Source organism: Carettochelys insculpta, chromosome 2 (assembly GCF_033958435.1).
Source record: "Carettochelys insculpta isolate YL-2023 chromosome 2, ASM3395843v1, whole genome shotgun sequence".
In the NCBI taxonomy this organism is placed as follows: Eukaryota; Metazoa; Chordata; order Testudines; family Carettochelyidae; genus Carettochelys; species Carettochelys insculpta.
In genome coordinates, this window is record NC_134138.1 from 158954920 (window position 1) to 158974552 (window position 19633).

The 19633-nt window shown below is 44.5% G+C and overlaps 1 protein-coding gene across 1 annotated transcript in view; it reads left to right on the forward strand.

The window, feature by feature from the left end:
- Positions 1–524: 524 nt before the first annotated feature.
- GALNT12 (polypeptide N-acetylgalactosaminyltransferase 12) overlaps positions 525–19633 on the forward strand; it is a 79030-nt gene continuing 59921 nt past the window's right edge. The window contains exons 1-2 of the mRNA XM_074985984.1: positions 525–1238; positions 14545–14714. Coding sequence (XP_074842085.1) covers positions 859–1238; positions 14545–14714 — 550 coding nt within the window. The 5' untranslated portion in view covers positions 525–858. The remainder of the gene's footprint in view (positions 1239–14544; positions 14715–19633) is intronic.

The window sequence follows — 19633 nt, forward strand, 5'->3', positions numbered from 1 at the left end:
ACTTGGAATGATGGTGAGTGTTCTTTTTTATTCCCAGGGAGTCAGGGACAGCCAGTCCCCTTCTTCTAGTAAGGACAAGATAGGCCTCTCAGTGTTACTAGTCCCAGTAGTCAGGCTGAGAACTCTGCTGTGCTTCCCCCCCTCCGCCATCCCGTTGGAATCCTTCCTGCTCTCCACTCCAGGCCAGCAAGAGATTGGCAGCTCCATTCACCCACATCCCTCTCTACTTCACCCTACTTCTCTGATAAATGTGAGCATTTGAAGGGGTGGCCGGTGCAGGGTTTAGACAGGCCACTCTCCTGGCCACAAGAGCATGCATAGCCACACACTGAGTGCAAGGGGGCTCTGACTACAGGTATTATTAAGAGCTCTGCAGCTCTAACAAGGTTAGATGCTCCAGGGACTGAGCTCCTCCCTGCCTGACATTTACAAGCCCAGGAGACCTTCCCATCCAGGAGCAGGGATCCCTTTGTCACGGGGGAGGGCTGGCTCCTTCAGCCCGAGGTGTGAGACCAGGGCCAGGAGGACCTGGTTGGAGCAGCCAGTCCCTACCAGCTAAATCCAGCAGCAGCGCTCAACCCCAGCCTTTGCAAGAATTCAACACAAAGTCTGTGCCTAGGAACTACAGGTAGGCGGCGGCTGGGCTGAGGCTTCCCTAGGCTGCTCCGGCCGGCTCTGCCCCCCAGATCTTGCTGGCAGTGGGGCGGGGAGAAGGGAGGAGCCGCTGGCGGAGGATCCGGCCGGGTTTCCTGGAGGGGGAGCTTTGGCGCCCGCTCTCGGGGAGTTGTGTCGCTCCGGCAGCTGCAGGAAACTTTGCGAAGTTCCCGGCCCGCGGGCGGCAGCGCCCCCCGCGCGGTGATGGCGGGGCTGAGCGGCCGCGGCAAGTGGTGGGGCAGGCGGGGCCGGCTCCCTCGGGGAGGAGCGGCGCTGCTGGCCCTGGGGCTGCTGGGCTTCCTAGTGTGGCTGAGCGTCCCGCCAGAGAACGGCGCCGCGCGTCCCGCCCGCGGAGCCCCCCAGCCGCCGCTGCCCGCCGATCCCGAGCGCCTGCGGAGACCCGTGTACGAGAAGCCGCCGCTGGAGCCCGGGGCGCTGGGCGAGCTGGGCCGGGCGGTGCGGCTGGAGCTGAGCCCGGACGAGAAGAGCCGCCAGGAGGAGAGTATCCGGCAGCACCAGATCAACATCTACCTGAGCGACCGCATCTCCCTGCACCGCCGCCTGCCCGAGCGCTGGCACCCGCTGTGAGTACGGGCACCGCTCTGCGCCCTGCCCGGCCGGCCACCTCCTGCCCCGCCGCCCTCCCGGGGCGGATTCCTCTCCCCGGGGCGTGGTCCTGCCCTATCACGCAGGCTCCCGCCCCCTGTAGGCAGCCGGGCTCAAGCCCGGCCCGAGAGCCCTCTGCAGGGCGACTGAGCTCCGGGGCCTGCCAGAGATCTTGGCCCGGCACAGCGTTTAGTTACCGCTTTCGCCTGTTGGTGGGTTAAAAGGTGTGCGGCCAGTACATCAGTATTTCACACTTGTTTTTGCCTCTTGGTGCTGTGCATGGAACTAATCCTTAGATATTATTTTAGGCAGGAAGGCCTTGTACTAGGACATGGGTACTAGATGAGGGCAGTCTGGTCAGTAACCAGTCCCACACTGGTGACACACAGACTGTTTGTATTGTAAGCACTTTGGATATGATTTTTCAAAGTGTTTAACAATGAACGACCCACCCCCTTAAGCCCTAAGATGTTGGACATATTATTGTATTTTGCAGGCTTGTTTTAAAGACCTGGAAATAGCATATTGGCAGTGCGGCTGTCGAGGCAGATGAGGGTCAGTTTCCTTGGACTGCACCAGCAATGTAATATCCACCTTAATCAAATATTCATTAGTGGAGCCTATATGAGCAAATATTCCCAAGAACAAATATTCTCAAGTCTGAACCTATGTCCTGTCTATGTTATGTGCACCAAGTCCTTTGGTCATGTGCACCACAAGTAGAAACAAATGCTGCCAGTTGCAGGTGTTCTGCTAATCGTCAGAGTCACCCAGCAGATCATTTGACTCTCTTCTGGATGGCCACGCAAGTGCTCAGCTTACAGGGGATGCTGGTCCAATTGGTGCTGCTTAGTATTAGCTTCTATCCTGGGCGTGAGTTATGGCCCTTGTGTGCACATAAAAAAAAAATGCCCCAGTGCTGTCCCTCTTGTAGCTACTTTTGGGGTTAGCCTTACACAAAGGAAGACTTTAGCAGGTGTGTTGGTGATGGTGAAAGGAGAGTAAGGGGGAACAGAAAGGACCAGAGACTTTGGAAGCAAGTTTTTGTGATACAGTAATTAAAATTAAAACGTGTATTTTGGACAAGGGTGGTCTTTTGAAGAATTTATTTTAAAAACCTGTTTGTCTGAAGATTCAAATATTTAAGGCTAAAGCTGAATGCTCACGTGGTGCATCTAAATATCTATGCAAGGAGTTTTTAGAGCTATGGTTCCATAATCTTCACCAACAAACTAATGGAATATTTAAAGCAAATTGTAAGCTAAGGTCCTGTAGACATAGCAATGCACAATTGGTTTTCGTCAGTAAATTGAGGTTGACACATGCCCATTAAATGGTTTAATTGCTACTTAATGGCTTTGGAGAGGTTTAATGTTATGTCCAGAGGTCTGGCAAACTGGAAGGCTTTTCATTTTTAAGTTACCAGATCCACTTCAAAAGACGAGTCACCAGTCTGCAAGCTGCAACAGCCTGCTGTGGAAGCCTTCAAGAATGGTCAGAATAGGCATAGCAAGAGGGGACAGGCTGAGCATTTATACCGAGGAACGGTATTGCCACCCTTTGCCTCTTACAACTGCCGCCCGTGCTTGTCTTTTGTCTTCTCCCTGTATACTTTGAAGGAGAGAGCACTAAGCTAGACAGGATTCCAGCAGGGGGCAAGCAATACCCCATTACACACGATGTTGAGGTGTCCATTGTTCTCACTGTTATGAAGATGGAGGAAACTCACTTGTGTTTTGGCCTGAATGGCACATAGTTGGTTCGCAGTGTAATAAACTGAAAAGCCTAGACAGTGCCAATGTTAATATAGCTTCAGTCTAAGCAAAACCCTTAGCTTGGGCACTGACATGCAGGTTATGAGCTTAGATAAAACATCTTGCGCCAAGATATAGTGATATAGACACAGAAAAGTACTAGCATGAGTATGCATCCTTGTAGGAGGCCATTTTTCTGTCGGTGCCATTTGCTCTAGCATGAAGACACCAGTTATCCAAAAAAGATTGTATCAGTCGTATGAGTGATGATCTTTCATCATGTTGTATATTTTAGTGAGGAGCCTTTGGTGATGCATTGTTGCATGTTGCTGATATGTCAACAAAGCACGTTACCTCACCCTTTTCAAAGCCACCTTCAGTGTATTGAGAGGGACTCTGCATGACTTGCCTGGGTGGCATCCAGCTTACTGTGGGTGTAGGTGCTTTTCGGCATGTAGAGACTGCCAAGTTAAGATGAGATGTTCACACAGTTTATAAAGTGGCATAGTAATAACGTAGGCCTGAGGTTCTTCCGCTGCCTTACATCCTTCCTCAATAGTACAGAGCAGTAATATGACTCTTTACATGATATAAGGAACCAATTTCTTGTGTTATTTAAATGTCTTTATCAATCAGGAATAAGACTATGTTTTAGTCACAAGTATTTTAAGTAAGTCTTGGACAAGTCATGGGCAGTTTTCACAAATTCACAGCCCATAACCTATTCAGGACTTGTACTTTATAACCTTGACTAAATTTTGGTAGGTGGGGTGGCCTGGTGTGAGCTATGGGTGCTCTGGGGAGGGTGGCATGGGGCAAGTGGGTGCTTGGGATGGAGGGGGCAGTAGCCCAGTGGAGCCCCACATAAAGGAGGGTAGGGGTGGCATAGTGGATCAAACTATGCTGTACTCAATTTAATATCCTGTCTCTGACAGCATCGTATGCTACAGAGAAAAGGTGTTCAGAGATAGAAGGATGTTAGTGAAGTCCTTCAGGAATCTTGAGACTATGGAATAGGAGTATATACTAGCTCTCTGTATTAGGTTGTAATAAGGAAATGAAAGGTACCCAGATAGACAATAGAGACGGCCCTAATTTTTTCAAATGTAACAGTTTAAGATAGAGGAGACTGACACCTAATTACACAGTAGGCTTTTCTCCTGGCCCAAATTGAAAATCTCTTCCACTTTCAAGTGTAGAATTTCAGGGTTGAAGGTTTCCAATTTGGTAGCAGAATTGCTTGAACTTGAAAGAAACAGTTCAGGTCTATGAAAGTCAAATGCCTAAAATCTGTGCTTTCTGGATCCAGAGACTTTGGATTGAGATATCCTTCTGAAACTAGAGATCCATAGGCAGATAATATGGAGACTCCTAAGATATCTCTAGAATGTGGGTATCAATGCTGCTCTAGTCATGCTGGAGCAATGAAAGTGATGGGGGTTTTTTTCTGTCGCAATGAAATATTTTGAATTACTGTATCAGAGGGATGAGGGGAACCAGAGAAAAGATTTTTTCCTTACTCACCTGAGAATTTTAAGGGGGCCCTTCGCATTTTATCAGAGGCAAAGAGGTCTATGTTTGGAGCTGCCTGTCTCCTTGATGAGAGTTCACCAATGACAGCTTCAAGAAACATTCTTGGGTTGAGACAAGCTGCCTGCATGTTTCTCAGGTGCAGAGCCTCTGGGTACATGGTGAACCTCGTACCAGTTCCAAAGACGCACAGCTTTATTGCAAAATGGTCAACAATGAGGTCTGCTCTGATTGTTTAATTAGTTCATTGATGTTGTGGTGTCCTTCAGTGTCTGAACAACCTAGCCTGAAGAAATAGTTGAAATTACTTCATGGCCCAGTGAATGGCTCTAAGATCCTGAATATATGTATATATCTTCTTACCGTGGTCTTTTAGTTCTGTTTCCCATTCCAGATGGAAGAGTGAAAACCATGGCAAAGGAGATTAGTGGAGTGCAGTAAATACTTTTAAGCAAGCAGTCCCTAAATTTGCACTAACTGAGCTGTGCTAGGGTTTTTGTTGATTAAAGGGAAGAAAATCCAAACTGTGCACATAGTAGGGTATAATTCTTGGATGCTCAGAGTTGTACAGACCACATGTGTAATTGAGTATATGATGTTATGCATGTGACAGAAGTCCCATCAGTGTGAGAGAAAATTGCTAGTAGAAAGATTCTTCCTAACATTGAATCCAGAACAGGCCCTATGCAGCATATCCTTTTAACAGGGAAAAGGATGGATTTTCCCTACTTTAGTTGTAGACTAGAGTCTGAAACTCCATGTCTTTCTGTTAGTGCCTCCCTAGGTCTTCTGCACATGAGCCAATGGTCCAGGTAGGAGGTGGTAGCTGAGTCTTCTGATGTCTCAGCTGTACATCTGCAACAAACAGAACTCTCATTAAATGTAACAGGACATTTAGGCAGGCCAAAATAGCATTTAAAGAGTAAACAGCAAAAAATCTACAAAATCTAGCGGAAGTTTTTCTGAAGTATGTCGGAAGCAAGAAACCCACCAGACAATCAGTGGAGACACTGATTGATTGAGATGCTAAAGAAGCATTCAGGGAAAGGATGCTGTTGAAAAGAAGCTACATAAATTCTGTGCATTACTGTTCACTGCAGAGGAAGTGAGGGAGAATCCCACATTTGAACCATTCTTTTTAGGTAACAGATTTGAAGAACTGCCCCACAGTGGTGTTAGTAGAGGTGGTTTTGGAACAAATTAGTAAATTAAACAGTAATAAGTCATTAGGCTCAGTTGGTATTCATCCAAGAGTTCTGAAGGAACTCAAATATGAAATGCAGAACTACTATCTGTGGTGTATAGCTTCAGTACCTGATGACTGGATGATAGTTAATGTAACATCAATGTATTCTTAATGTTTCCATAGGTGATCCTGGCAATTACAGGCCAGTGAGCTTAAGTTTAGTACCAGACCTATTTGTTGAAAGTATAGTAAAGAACAGAATTATCAGACTCCTAAATGAACGCAGTATGTTGGGGAAGAGTCAACATTGTTCTAGTAAAGGGATAACATACTTCATTAATCTATTAAAATTCTTTTAGGGGCTCAGTGTGTACAAGAGTTACCCAATGGGTATATACTGTACTTGGTCTTTCAGAAAGGCTTTGAGAAGGTCCCTCACCAAAGACTGCTAAGCAAAATGAGCTGTCATGGGATATGAGGGAAAGTCCTCTCATGGGCTTGGTAGATGGTTAAAAGACAAGAAGCAAAGGGTCAGAATAAATTATTAGTTTTCACAGTGGAGGGCTACACAGTGGGGCCCCCCAGGAATCTGTACTGGGACCTATGCTGTTCAAAGTGTTCATAAAGGATCTCAGAAAAGGGTGAATAGTGAGGTGGCAAAGTTTGCAGATGATACATTATTCAAAATAGTTAAGTCCAATGTGGACTGCAAAGAATTAGAAATAGATCTCAGGAAATTTGGTAACTGGACATCAAAGTGGCAGATGAAATTCAGTGTTGATAAATGCAAAATAATGCACGTAGAAAAACATAATCCCAATTACAGGCACAAAATGACCAGGGCTATGGCTACACTAGAACACCCCTTTTGAAAGGGGGATGCTAATGAGACACTTCAGGATATGCTAATGAGGTGCTGTAATGAATATGTAGTGCCCAATTAGCATAATGGCAGCCGTGGCACTTCAGAAGTGCCACTTTTGATTGCGCACGGCTCATCTACATGGGGTCCTTTTCAAATGGACCCTGCACACTACAAAATCCCGTTATACCTATTTGAAAGGGGGGTGCTAGTGTAGATACAGCCCAGGTCTTAATTAGCTGTTAGTCCGAAAGAAAGAGATTATTGTAAGCCATCATGCCTATTTGTCTGAAAATATCTGCTGAATGTGTATCATCAATCAAAAATAAGATAACAGGATGTTAGAAAACAATTAGGCAAGGCATAGATAATAAGATAGACAATATTATAATGCCACTATATAAATCCATGGTTCACCCACACCTTGAACACTGCAACGGTTCTGTTTGCTCCCAAAAGATGTATTAGAACTGGAAAATTACAGATAAGGACAACACCACAATTGGAGGTATGTAACAGATTCCAGGTAAAGAGAGATTAAAGGGATTGGGACTTCAGCTTAGAAAAGAGACAGTTAAAAAGGGATAAGGTGGAGGTCTATAAAATTGGAATGGTGTGGAGGAAATGAATAAAGCAGCGTTATTTACCTCTTCACCCGACACAAGAACCAGGGATAACCCAATGAAAGGATTAGGCAGAAGGTTTAAAATAAACATGAGGAAGTACTTCTTCACTCAATGCATAGTCAAGCTCATTGCCAGATGTTATGAAGGCCAAAAGTATAGTTGGGTGCAGAAAAGAATTAGATAAGTTATTGGAGGATAGATCCATCGATAGCTAATGGAAGATGTGTCAAGAGATGCTCTGGGTGGCCCTAAGCCTCTGACCACCAAAAACCGGAATTAGATGGCCTGAGGCAGATTGCTGGATAATTGTGCTGTTCTTTTCATTTCTTCTGAAGCATCTGTAACCAGCAGTTGTTGGAAGGAAGGATATTCGGGCAGATGGACCATAGGTCTGAGCTGATATAGCCATTCTTAGCTTCTTAACTTGTTGTATCCCTTCAACACCCGAGACAGAATGACAAGGAGCACTCCACAGGGCTTGTCTACACTACCACCTTCCTTCGAAGGAAGGATGGCAATTTGGGTGTTGGGAGTTTACTAATGAAGTGCGGCCGTGCATAGGCAGCACTTCCGTAAGCAAATTCCGCCCCCGCGGCAACTCCGAAGTTTTAATCTTCCAAGTACCGGCACACATCTAGCCGCAGCTCATCCGCTGGTACTTCGAAGTCTGGGTGCACCACAGCCAGACACGTGCCAGTACTTGGAAGTTTAAAACTTCGGAGTTGCCGTGGGGGGGGGAGGGGGGTGCGGAATTTGCTTACGGAAGTGCTGCCTGCGCACGGCAGCACATCATTAGTAAACTCCCAACACCCTAATTACCATCCTTCCTTCAAAGGAAGGTGGTAGTGTAGACATAGCCAATGCTTCTTTCCCAGTCACAACCTCAGATATCTGTAATGTGTTTCTGCTGACTATGAGGAAGTAGACATCTTTGGGATTGGCAGTCATGAACCAATCTCTTTAAAACAGAGAAAGAATTATGAAGATTCCTATGGTCAGAAACCTGAACAAAAAAGCTATGGTGAGTCTAGGGCACCTTCTCAAAGCCATGTTAGGACCGTGTATAACAGGCCTTTGCCTGTATCACCTTCGTTTCTTGAGAAATCTGGCTCTTCTGAAGAAGGTCTCATTCCTCCTAAAGTATTGTCATGTGAGAAGGATCAGTGGTGGAGTGGGGGAAGGGAAAGTTGGTTTTACAGGAAGTGTGATGTTAAACTGCATGGTGTACGTACTGCAGAGGATAGCCAAAGCTCTGAACTAATTGTATGCCAAGTATCTAAAAATGGAGAGAATTTTTTAATGGGAGGAGTGCAAAAATACCAGAATATATGTCACATTCTGGGGGTGCAACTGAGACCAGTGAGGGATTCTGTCACCATGTGCCCTTGTGACGGTAGGTGTCTCAGATGCCTTGTTGCTGTGGCTTACACTACAGGATGCCAGCAGACAGATGTTCAAGTCATGCCCTACATGTTTTTGCACTGTACAGCCCTGGATCAACAAGTCTGACTCCAGCAGCATGCCGACAACACAGGAGCCCCACCCTGGCTTCCATCAGCCTTGGTTACTACTTCCAGGAGAGGGATTGCTTTTGTGATTACCAGTTCAATTTGCTCCCTTTGGGGCATCAGGGATTGGCCTCTGTCAGAAGACAGAATACTGGGGTAGATGGAATTTGGTCTGACCCACTATGGCCATTCTTGTGTTCAGGATGATCCTCTGCACACTACAAGAAAGGGTTGCAAACCAATAAAAACTCAAGCACGCTTTTAAAAGTCTATACCTTCATCTAACAGGATACTGTGCAGACTTTGTTGACAATGGTTTCTGTCTCCAGTTATTGTTCTTCCTGCCACAGAGGACTTTCCCTTGGTTAGGACGTTCTACAGGAATACAATATTCTGCCTTCCTTTGACTTAAATGAAAGATCTTTGTCTAAGGAGGTTTTTTACCTCAGTTCGCAGAGATTTCTATCTCTGTCCCTGAACTGGTTGAAGGAGCTGTCTTATTTCAGTTGGCAGGAGCTCTGACCCATTGGGTCTGTCTAGTGATGAATGCCAAAATGGCTTTCTGCCTCTGCTTGTTATATCTTAAAGTTCAATTACCTGGTTTCAAGAGGCAGGATGACATCATGTTGTTGTTTTCTTCCTGTGGTCTTTCCAGTTCCCTGTTGAATGAGAATGTAAATCTAGTGTTTTTGACCACACCTGGAATTGCCCATCCCAGCATGCAAAGTCGGCCCCAGCGGACTGGGCGAATGAGATCAACAGCAAAATCCAACGACCAGGAAGGCAGTTCTGCAACGCTCTGTGGAGAGTGAAGGGCATGTCAAGGCACCAAAGGTGGCATGGCCATCCACTGCAGCCTACGAAGTCCCAGCCATGACGATTTTTCATACCACTGGAACCAGGCTTCTGAGATCAAGAGAGTGGAACTGTTCCAGTGCAACGGCTTTTCCACTTTTAAACATTGTCCTGCACAGGTTCTTTGCATATTCTCATCACTTCTGTCTACCTCAGAGTCCTATGGCAATGGCGGAGGAGTGAAGCGACAGGTGGAGGTGACTATTGGGAGTCGTAGCTCCAAACCTGCACGTAGGCAGCCTGTGGACTTTGGTTGCTCAACTCTGACCCCGGGACGACAGAGTTCAGCAGCACCCCAGGCGACTGAGCAGGCCTTTATAGGACCAGCACTGCTCACTGTCAAAATGAGGGAGGGGACTAGAAAAGGTGTCCCAAAAATTGCTTGTCCAAACCAAAATGGCCAGCACACCGCAGCTGGCAGTTTTACCCTCATAGCGATTGAAAAACAGTGAAAAGGAAGATGATATTTGCAGCATGGAACATTTGCACCCTCTTGGACAGGGAGAACGCTATGAGGCCTGAGAGAAGAATGGCCCTCGTATCAAGAGAACTGGCATGCTATAACATTGACATAGCCACCCTGAGTGAGACCAGGCTGGCAGAGGAAGGATCAATCTGCGAACCAAAAGGAGGTTACACCTTCTTCTGGAAAGGCAGGCCAGAAAATAAAGACAGAATCCACGGAGTGGGACTTGCCATCAAAACATCACTTCTGCACCAGCTTCCTGACCTATCAACTTGCATCAGTGAGCCTCTGATCAAGTCCACTTGTCCCTCAATACCTCTCGCCATGTTACAGTCATCAGCGCTTACGCCACCACGCTGACTAGCAGCAACGAAGCAAAAGAAAGTTTCTATGAGGACCTTGACCATCTTCTGAAAGCAACTCCTCCCAGTGACAAGCTTCTCCTGTTGGGTGACTTCAGTGCCAGGGTCATCAAGGACTGTAAGACCTGGAAAGGGGAGCTGGGGCATCATGGTGTTGGTAACATGAATGCCAATGGCCACCTTCTGCTGAGCTTGTGTGCAGAAAACGACCTGATGGTTACCAACACTCTCTTCAGGCAGGCCGATGAATACAAGACCACATGGATGCACCCATGATCAAAACAGTGGCACCTGACTGACTATGTCATCAGTCGCAGGTGGGACATTTGAGATGTTAAGATCACGAGTGCCATCCAGGGAGCTGAGTGCTGGACCGGTCATAGACTCGTCAGATCAATCCTTATGCTGCACATCACACCACTGAACCGCAAGAAGCTCAAGGTTGTCAGACCCTCCTTCAACATCAGGAAGCTGCAACATACCGGTCATCGCAAGAAATTCGCAGCCTGCCTTGCCAAAGTGTTGATGTCCCATGGACCTCTGACTGGAGACCCAACACAGAAGTGGGACCTGTTCAAAACCCTGGTGATGGAGTCAGCCAAGTCAACACTAGCACTGAAAAAGAGAGTTCACCAAGACTGGTTTGATGAAAATGACGAGGCCATCATGAAGATCTTACAGGAAGAACAGAACACATTTCTGCTGTGGCAAAACAATCAGTCCTCAATCTCCAAATGTGATCATTTCAAACACCTTCAGAGCCAGACGCAAATGGCATGTCGTAAAATGCAAAATGAGTGGTGGGAGACTTAAGCTGATGATCTCCAATACTACGCTGACACCAAGAATTCCAAGATGTTCTTCAGTGCTATCAAAGCTATATATGGACCTTCAAAGCCAAGTACTACACCTGTCCTGTCTGCAGATGGCATGACCCTTCTGAGGGAGAAGAACAGCATCAACTATAGATGGAGAGAGCACTTCAGCAACCTTCTCAACAGATGCTCCATTGTTGACTATGTGGCCCTAGACCAGATCCCTCAGAAACCCACATAGACAGTCTTGACCTGACCCCGACAATGGATGAGGTCAAAAAGGCAATCAGCCAGACCAGCTCTGGCAAAGCCCCTGGGATGGACGGTATCCCTGCTGAAATTTTCAAAGCAGCAGGACCAGTGTCACTTGAAGCCTTTCACAACATCTTGATCAGCATCTGGGAAGAAGACGACACGCCCAAAGACTTTAGGGATGCCACAATCATCTCGCTCTTCAAGAACAAGGGCAACAAAGCTGACTGTGGAAATTACCAGGGCATCTCCTTTCTCTGTACTGCTGGGAAGATCTTGGCTCAAGTAATCCTCAACCATCTGATCACCAGCATCTCAGAGGAGAACCTATCAGAGGCACAGTGTGGTTTTCGTCCAGGCCGCAGCACCATTGACATGATCTTTACTGTTCATCAGGTCCAGGAAAAGTGCATAGAGTGGAACTTGGATCTGTACGCTGTCTTTATAGACCCGACCAAGGCATTTGACACCGTCAACAGAGAAGCCCTGTGGATTATCCTGTCAAAACTTGGCTGCCCGAGAAGATGCGTTAACCTGATACTCCTGTTCCATGATGACATGACTGGATTTGTTCTTTCAAATGGCAAGTAATCAGGATCAATTTGAGATATCCAAAGCTGTGAAGCAAGGGTGCGTGCTGGCCCCAGTGTTATTCAACCTCTTTTTTGTGTGTGTCCTCAACCACACAGTTAGGGACCTGGACCATGGAGTCCACATAAAATACAGACTTGATAAGTCACTTTTTGACCTTCATCGTCTGAATGGTAAAACCAAGACACTTGAGAGGCTCACCCTTGAAGCCCTTTTTGCTGACAACTGTGCACTTATGGCACACAAGGAATCTGATCTCCAGCTCACTGTAAACAAGTTTGCTGATGCCACTCGCCTCTTTGGTTCGACCATCAGCCTAGGAAAGACGGAGGTGCTGTTTCAGCCTGCTCCAGGATCTGCTGCTCTCCCCGCTTCAATCTTTATTGAAGGAACAGAGTAAGTACCTTGGCAGTGTGATAGCCAATGGTGGCTCCCTTGACAGAGAAATCAATGCCAGAATCTGCCCGGCCAGCCGAGCATTGGGATGTCTGAGAACATGAGTGTTGAATCCGTACGATATCCAACAGTCCACTAAACTGAAAGTGTACAAGGCTGTAGTCCTGACCAGTCTCCTGTATGGATGTGAAACCTGGACCTTGTACAGAAAACATAGAAAACTGCTGGAGCACTTCTTACACACGCAGCCTGAGGTCAATACGGCACATTCGATGGCAGGACAGAGTTACGAACCTGGAAATCCTGGACAGAGCAGGAACCATGAGCAACGAAGCCATGATTCTGAAAGCCCAGCTTCGCTGGACAGGGCACATCATACGAATGGAGGAGTCAAGAATCCCTAAGCAACTCTTCTACTGTGAATTCTGCCAGAGCAAAAGGAATCAAGGTGGGCCTCGCAAGAGGTATAAAGACTGTGTAAAGGCCATCATTGCTCATGCTGGCTTAAAACCAGATCAGCTAGAGCAGCACGCAAAAGACCGAACAGTCTGGCGTGCTCTCATACGACACGCATATGACAACTTTGAAGAGCAGCGACATGTACGCCTCATTGATGTTTGTGAGAGGCAGCAAGCAACAGCAGCAGCTGCACCAACAGAGCCAGGACAGTTCCCTTGCCCCCACTGTGAACGCCCATGCCCTTCAAAGCTTGCACTCCTCAGCCACCTGTGAGTCCACAACCGATGAGCCTGTGGAAGCTCAAGACATCATCGTCGGACACAATGGACTACCTACACTCAATTTCACTGAAGACAGGTAGAGAACTGTGATGTTCTCTTCTTTTTGGGAGAGACCTATCTCAACCTTTGTTTGATCACAAACTGAAAAGCACAATATTAATGAGTACCCATAATTCCTTATGTAGCTTTAATTCATACAATTCACAATTATATTAATTATCAGTTTTTTAGGATTTCGTAAAATATCTCACTCATAATACATACCGTACAATCAGCTGATTTAGTTGTTCATCACTTGAGGTTCCTATCACTTGTTTTTATAGCTCAGATAAAGTTTCTCTTCACAGCTTTAAAGTGGATAAAGTTTCTCTTTCCCATGTTGTATCCTTACCCACATGGTAGTTTGATATCGCATTAAATACATAAAAAGAGGGGCGGAGGGGTGAGTGTAATGTTAAGCAGTTTTTTTTAAATACACAAGTCAGGAAATGGAAAAGGTTGAGATAAGATTGTTAGCTTTAAATTAGGAAGTGCTACGCAGGTTAGACTTCGGGATGTAAAATCCTGCTTAATTAGTTACCAAGTTAAATGGCAAGTTTAACAGGTTAACCAATGAACTGGGAAGAGGTGGACTGGACTAGGCCCCCCAGCCACAGATGAGTGCAGCTCCAGCTAAGCTAAAGTGCCCCCCCACCTGGCTTTGTCCATGATGAGTGGGAGCAGGTCTAGCCCCTAGCAATTATCTGTAACTAGTAAGCCTCAAGATTCCCTACTTAGATGACATTGTCCCTTGTGATCCCTTCTAACCCTATGCTTTTGTATATGCAGGTGTTGTGAGGATCATGTGAGGAGGGTTAAATATTAGAAGCCACAAACAACAGCTTTTATACTTTTTTTATACTTTTCCATTCTAAAGGGCCAGGGAGCTCTTAAATTTGCAGTCTAGTCACCTGGTAGATTTGGAAGTCTCTTGAGGCTTTTTTGTAATAAATCACATGTGTGGATCCATAAGCCAAAACAGAATTCGATCTGTTTGACATGGGATTGTTGCCAGGCAGCGGCATGCTGTATTCTTCCCTCTATTTCCATAGTGTAAGTAAAAATACTGAAAAATATAATTTCTTTACCCAGTTTCCCTGATCTTACCCTCTGACTGCAATGCAGTAATAGCTATCTCATGAAACACATTGCATGATCTCTCACATTGTTCCTTTAAATCTTTGATAAGTTCCTGCTTTAAAAAAAAGTAAACACTATAGGAATTCTTCATCTGACACTCTTTTCTGAAAAGTTACAGGGGCATTTACTGCTTTTTACTAATTTGAATCCCCTTATTCACAGGTGCAAAGAAGAGAAATACAATTACCTTAACCTGCCAAAAACCTCAGTTGTAATAGCTTTTTATAATGAGGCTTGGTCAACACTTCTGAGAACGGTTCACAGTGTTCTTGAGACATCCCCAGATATTCTGCTGGAAGAAGTTATTCTTGTGGATGATTACAGTGACAAAGGTAGGTTTTTTATTGTATGAATAACTGTATACTTGTCAGACAGACAAGGTGGGTGAGCTGAAAGTCTGCAGGAGTAGAAAGTATACTGGTACAGTGACAGGTCACTAATGTTTTCTAATTGTCTTATCTAGCCATACCATAGCTTGAAGTCACTTTTGATTTGTCATGCTGGTGGAACTGTCAGATTCAGTGTCTTGTTTAGCAAGTTGAGAGGAGGAACGGTCTGATGGTTATAGTGCTCACTTGAGACTTCAGAGACCTAGACTCAATTCCCTGGTCTACTGCAGGCTATCTGTCTTGCCCTGGGCAATTTTAATCTGTCTAGGCCTCAGTTCCCCATTTATACCCTATCTCACAAAGGTGTTGTGAGGATCAGACATTGATGAGTGCGAGGCGCTCATCTGCTACTGTAGAGGGCAGCCATGGAAGATAGATAGCAGCTATAAAAATGTATTGGAAAAATATTAGGTGTAGTTTTGTCTAATACTCATAATCTAATATGATTATGATTCTATTTACAGAAATTGTTGTATCTGAGAAATGGCTTACTGGCCTGAGCTATCTTAATTGCTACTTATCTTTAAAAGCTTTCAGGATTTTGAGAGATACTGCTAATATATATATAATGCATGTTTACATTTTGTTCATTCTAAAATATCACTTTGAAGCTGTGTGGAAGAATTAGGTATAATTTTGATATCCATATGGAATAGTTCGTTAAAAGTAAGAGCTCTATTTGTAGACTACAAGGAAGATAGTGGATGGCAGTGTGCTGTTGTCCAAAGTTCACACGAATGGGAAAGTAGTAAAAATTCTGAAATAATTAATTACCAAGAGCATTCTGATAGTAATATAATTTGTTTGAAATTCTCACTTTTCCATTTTTTAAAACCTCTACTTGATTTTCCTGCACTGTCAATTGGTTTGGCCTATAGTGAAGGATTGTAAAACAGATGTAAAATGTTATACACAAATGAGTAATAAATTTAAGCCACTGGACCTTTCAGGTTGTGCAAAGTTCTACCTTTTTTAAGCCAAAACTTATTTCTGAATATTTTTTCTATTACACTAACTCATCTAGATTCAGAAGTGTTACTCAACAATTTTTTTTTAAATTGGAATTTACTTAATTAAAAAGGGTATCTATTACAGTCGGTTTATCTTAAGGCATATTTTAAAAATCTCCCTAACATCTGTATTTTGTGTTTCAACACATCCAATATAGTGAGCTATTGTCCACAACCTATATTAAACATATTAATACTTATTTTAATGTGTAATTAAAATATTATTGATATATTAAATGCCCACACTAATGCTACATAAATATTGGATAAAACAATTACTCTGTGTACTTCAGGGAGTGGTTCCCTGCCTCATGATCAGGCACTGCCCAGCTCCTAAGCATAAGTGCTGGAACGGGGGGTGCTGGGGACACTGCTGTACCCCTCTGGCTTTCCTTTTATATATAGTTTGGTTTCATGCCTCTGAGCACCTCCAATATAATAATTATTCCAGCACCCTTTGTCCTAATTGTTGAACTGGCTGTGGTGGTGGAGTCTCATGGAGTAGGGGAGTGTGCTCCATCGCAGGGATGCAGAGCCTGGGCAGCACTTCTCCTGAAATTGATCCTGCTAGCAGCCATGTTGCCAGGAAGCAAAAGTGAGAGCCAGCAGATGCTTTCCAAAAAAACGTGAAGTCCTGTGGCACCTTTTAGACAAACAGATATTTTGGAGCATAAGCTTTCATGGGCAAAGACCCACTTTGTCAGATGTAATGTAGTGGAGATTCCAGAGGCAGGTCTAATTATACAGGCTCATGAAAAGCAGGGAGTCCCAATCAGGAGGAAGACCAGCGCTGACAAGGTCAATTCAGTTGGGGTGTATGTGGCCCACTTCCAGCCGCTAATGTGGAGGTGTGCAGATTCTTTCCTGGACTTTTTCATGCCCTCTGCCAGCAGCTAGGGAAAGGGGGAGAGGAGAGGGAAGCTAACTGATCCAAATCTAAAGGAGCAGCAAAGAGTGGGACAGGCACACGGACAGGAACTGTGTGAGAGGGACAGGGGATGGCAACAGGGGCAGAGAGGGAAGAGATGGGGGCCAAGAGCTAGGGATTTAAAATTAGCCTAGTTCACTATTCACCACTATAAACCTAAATATGCCTTGTTTAGGAAAGCCTCCTAGCCACAGATAAATTTGTCTATTTTTTCAGCCTCTTTCTAAGCTTCCACCAAACATTTACTGATAGAAGACTGAGCACAGAAATGTTGTACTATTTATTGTTTATGTAATGTCATGACTTCTGGTATCATAGTTTTTAAAAAAAATGAAAAATGTATCTCCAAGTCCAGTCAATTCCAGATTGGATTTTCAGAAGCTGAACTCATGTAAGGGATTGCTGAGGGCATGGGGGGAATTATATTCTCCTCAGAGTGTTTTCCAGAATGCCTGTTCTGATTTTGTTTTTCATCTCTCTGAAAATCCCTGAAAGTCCGCTTTGAGCATGGATGGAGCAGTAGGGCACATAGGCATTTTAGCTAGTCAGGGACCTTGCCCACAAACATTGGAATAAAAGTGTAGTCACATTTTTACAGTTTCAGTTGATAATCCTACTTTTGCAGTGAATTACTGCTTTCAACTCCTACTCATTCCAAGTGAACATCAGGGAGGGAGCCTGGATATTTCCGCATTATTAGTCTGCTTGAAATACCCTTCAGCCTCTTGTTCAAGAACTCCCCGCACAAGCCCATGAACAACTGGAGATCTCCACTATATACAAATATTTAGTTCCAGTTCAAAGCCTGCTGTCAGAAGCAAATCACTTAAAGTGCTCAGAAGCATTCCCAGGCTAATTCTGAGAGTGTTTTGCACACTGAATTCTGGTGTGGCTACTTTGGTGTTATACACCTAACTCCTCTTGTACACTGAAAAAACAGCAGCTCCTGGGCACCATTAATTGACACCTCAATATTATAGTTATATAGCCATTTCCAACCCTCACCATTAGAGAGAGAAGATATTTTGGGGGCACATCTCCCCTTTTTTCTAAAATAATACCCCCCTTCTTCCCTCTCCAAATAAATATTTTCTCCTTGCTCATGTAATGCTTCTTAAAATGAATTTACATTGCCTCAGAATTTTCTCATCATAAACTTTTAGCTGAAAATAAGATGCACATTCTCTGGGCATATCTTTACACTGATGCCTGGAAGTCCCAAAAACTACTGGGACCCTGTCGTGGTAAGCATGATAAATACTCCAGAGAAAGAGGTAGCCGAGTTAGTCTGTATCCTCAAAAACAACAACCGGTGGCACCTTATAGACTAACAGATATTTTGGAGTATCTGACAAAGCAGGTCTTTGCCTGTGAAACCTTATGCTCCCAAATATCTGTTAGTCTGTAAGGTGCCACAGGACTTCTTGTTATTTGAACTCCATACAAAGGCATAGCCCTTGATCTGAAGAACTCAGTGTGGCCTGGAATAGATATGTTAGGTACCTTTTGTTAATAGTCACACTTCAGAGTAGAACTACACTTGAAAGAGTACAGTTTTTCAAAAAATGTCTTATACTAACTACCTGCATATACCCTTCAGCTGGAAACAAGTGGTCAGATTCTTGGTTTTGTACTCTTTGCACCATGGCAGCCTTGAAACTAGCATTTTAAAATCCTACATGCTTGTACCTGAGCCTTTTCTCAGATACGGCGAAATAATTGACTGGTGTAAAACTGATACAACCGCTTTAACACAACATGGAGCAATTTTAGATAATGTTTTAAATCATGTAGTGGTTTTATTTGTTGAAATGGTTTTAAAGCATGTTTTTACATCAAGTTGAAGCTTGTGAAACCAAAAACATTGAAAATTAAGTCCCTCACCATCCAAAACCTTGAATGGGTATGTAGTTTCTCATGTGGATATTCTCTCTTGATTTCAGTGGGACAGCTTGTCCTTAAGTTAAGCAAGTGCATAACATCAGGATCTAAATTTGTATTTGTAGTAAAAAAACAAAAACAACCACCTTTTCTATTCGTGGCATAAAATCTTTGTTGTTTCAAAACAAAATTGTTTCAGTGTTAATAAAGAAAAGCTGTGTAAGCTTTCGATACATGAACAAAGTTATTGTTCATTTTTTGTACACACAGGGCAAAATGTTCCAAACGTTCCACATGAAAGGAGGGATTTTCAAAAGCATCATTATGATTTAAGAGTATATGTCTTGTTAACTTCAGAGTGCCAGCACTAACGGAGAGCAACATGGACAATGCATTTCAGTTGTTTTACTTGTAGAAGTTCAATCTATTGGAAGGTGTTGGTTGCGATTGTAGCACAGGCTATTTGTTTATCAGTTTTGTACAGGCTCAGCCTCCGTGGTCTGGACTTCAGTTGTCCAGCAACACCTATAGTCCAATGTCCCAGTGGGTCGTCTTGGGCTGGAGCACTCTCTGGAGGAAAAAAAAAAAAAAAAGGGCAGCCAGGTCCTGTGGCACTCAAGCTCAGGGCAGGATATGGAGGAGCAGGGACAGGAGATGCTCAGGGGAGAGATAGGGTGGCTGTGGGGCTGGGTGCTGAGGGTTCAGCCCAGTAGCTGTGAGGCTCAGTGCATTGCCATGGGGCTCCACAGCCACTTTCCCTCTTCTACTGAAAGCCACCTTTCCCTCTGTCCCTGCTTGGTCAATGACAGCTCCTTTGTTGCCACCAGAGCAAAGCCCCTCAGCTGGCAGCAAGTGAGTGGCCAGCACTGACCTCCCCTGGTCCAGCAAATTGGATGGGAGCCAATCATGTCCTGAGACTGCCAGATAGGGGAAGTCCAATCTATATTTGAGTTTTTGGTGCTTTTACAGTAAGAATGTTATTGGGCCCATCACTTGTCTTCTATAGCACCAGTGATTGTTTTAAGTTTGAAATGTCTTAGTTT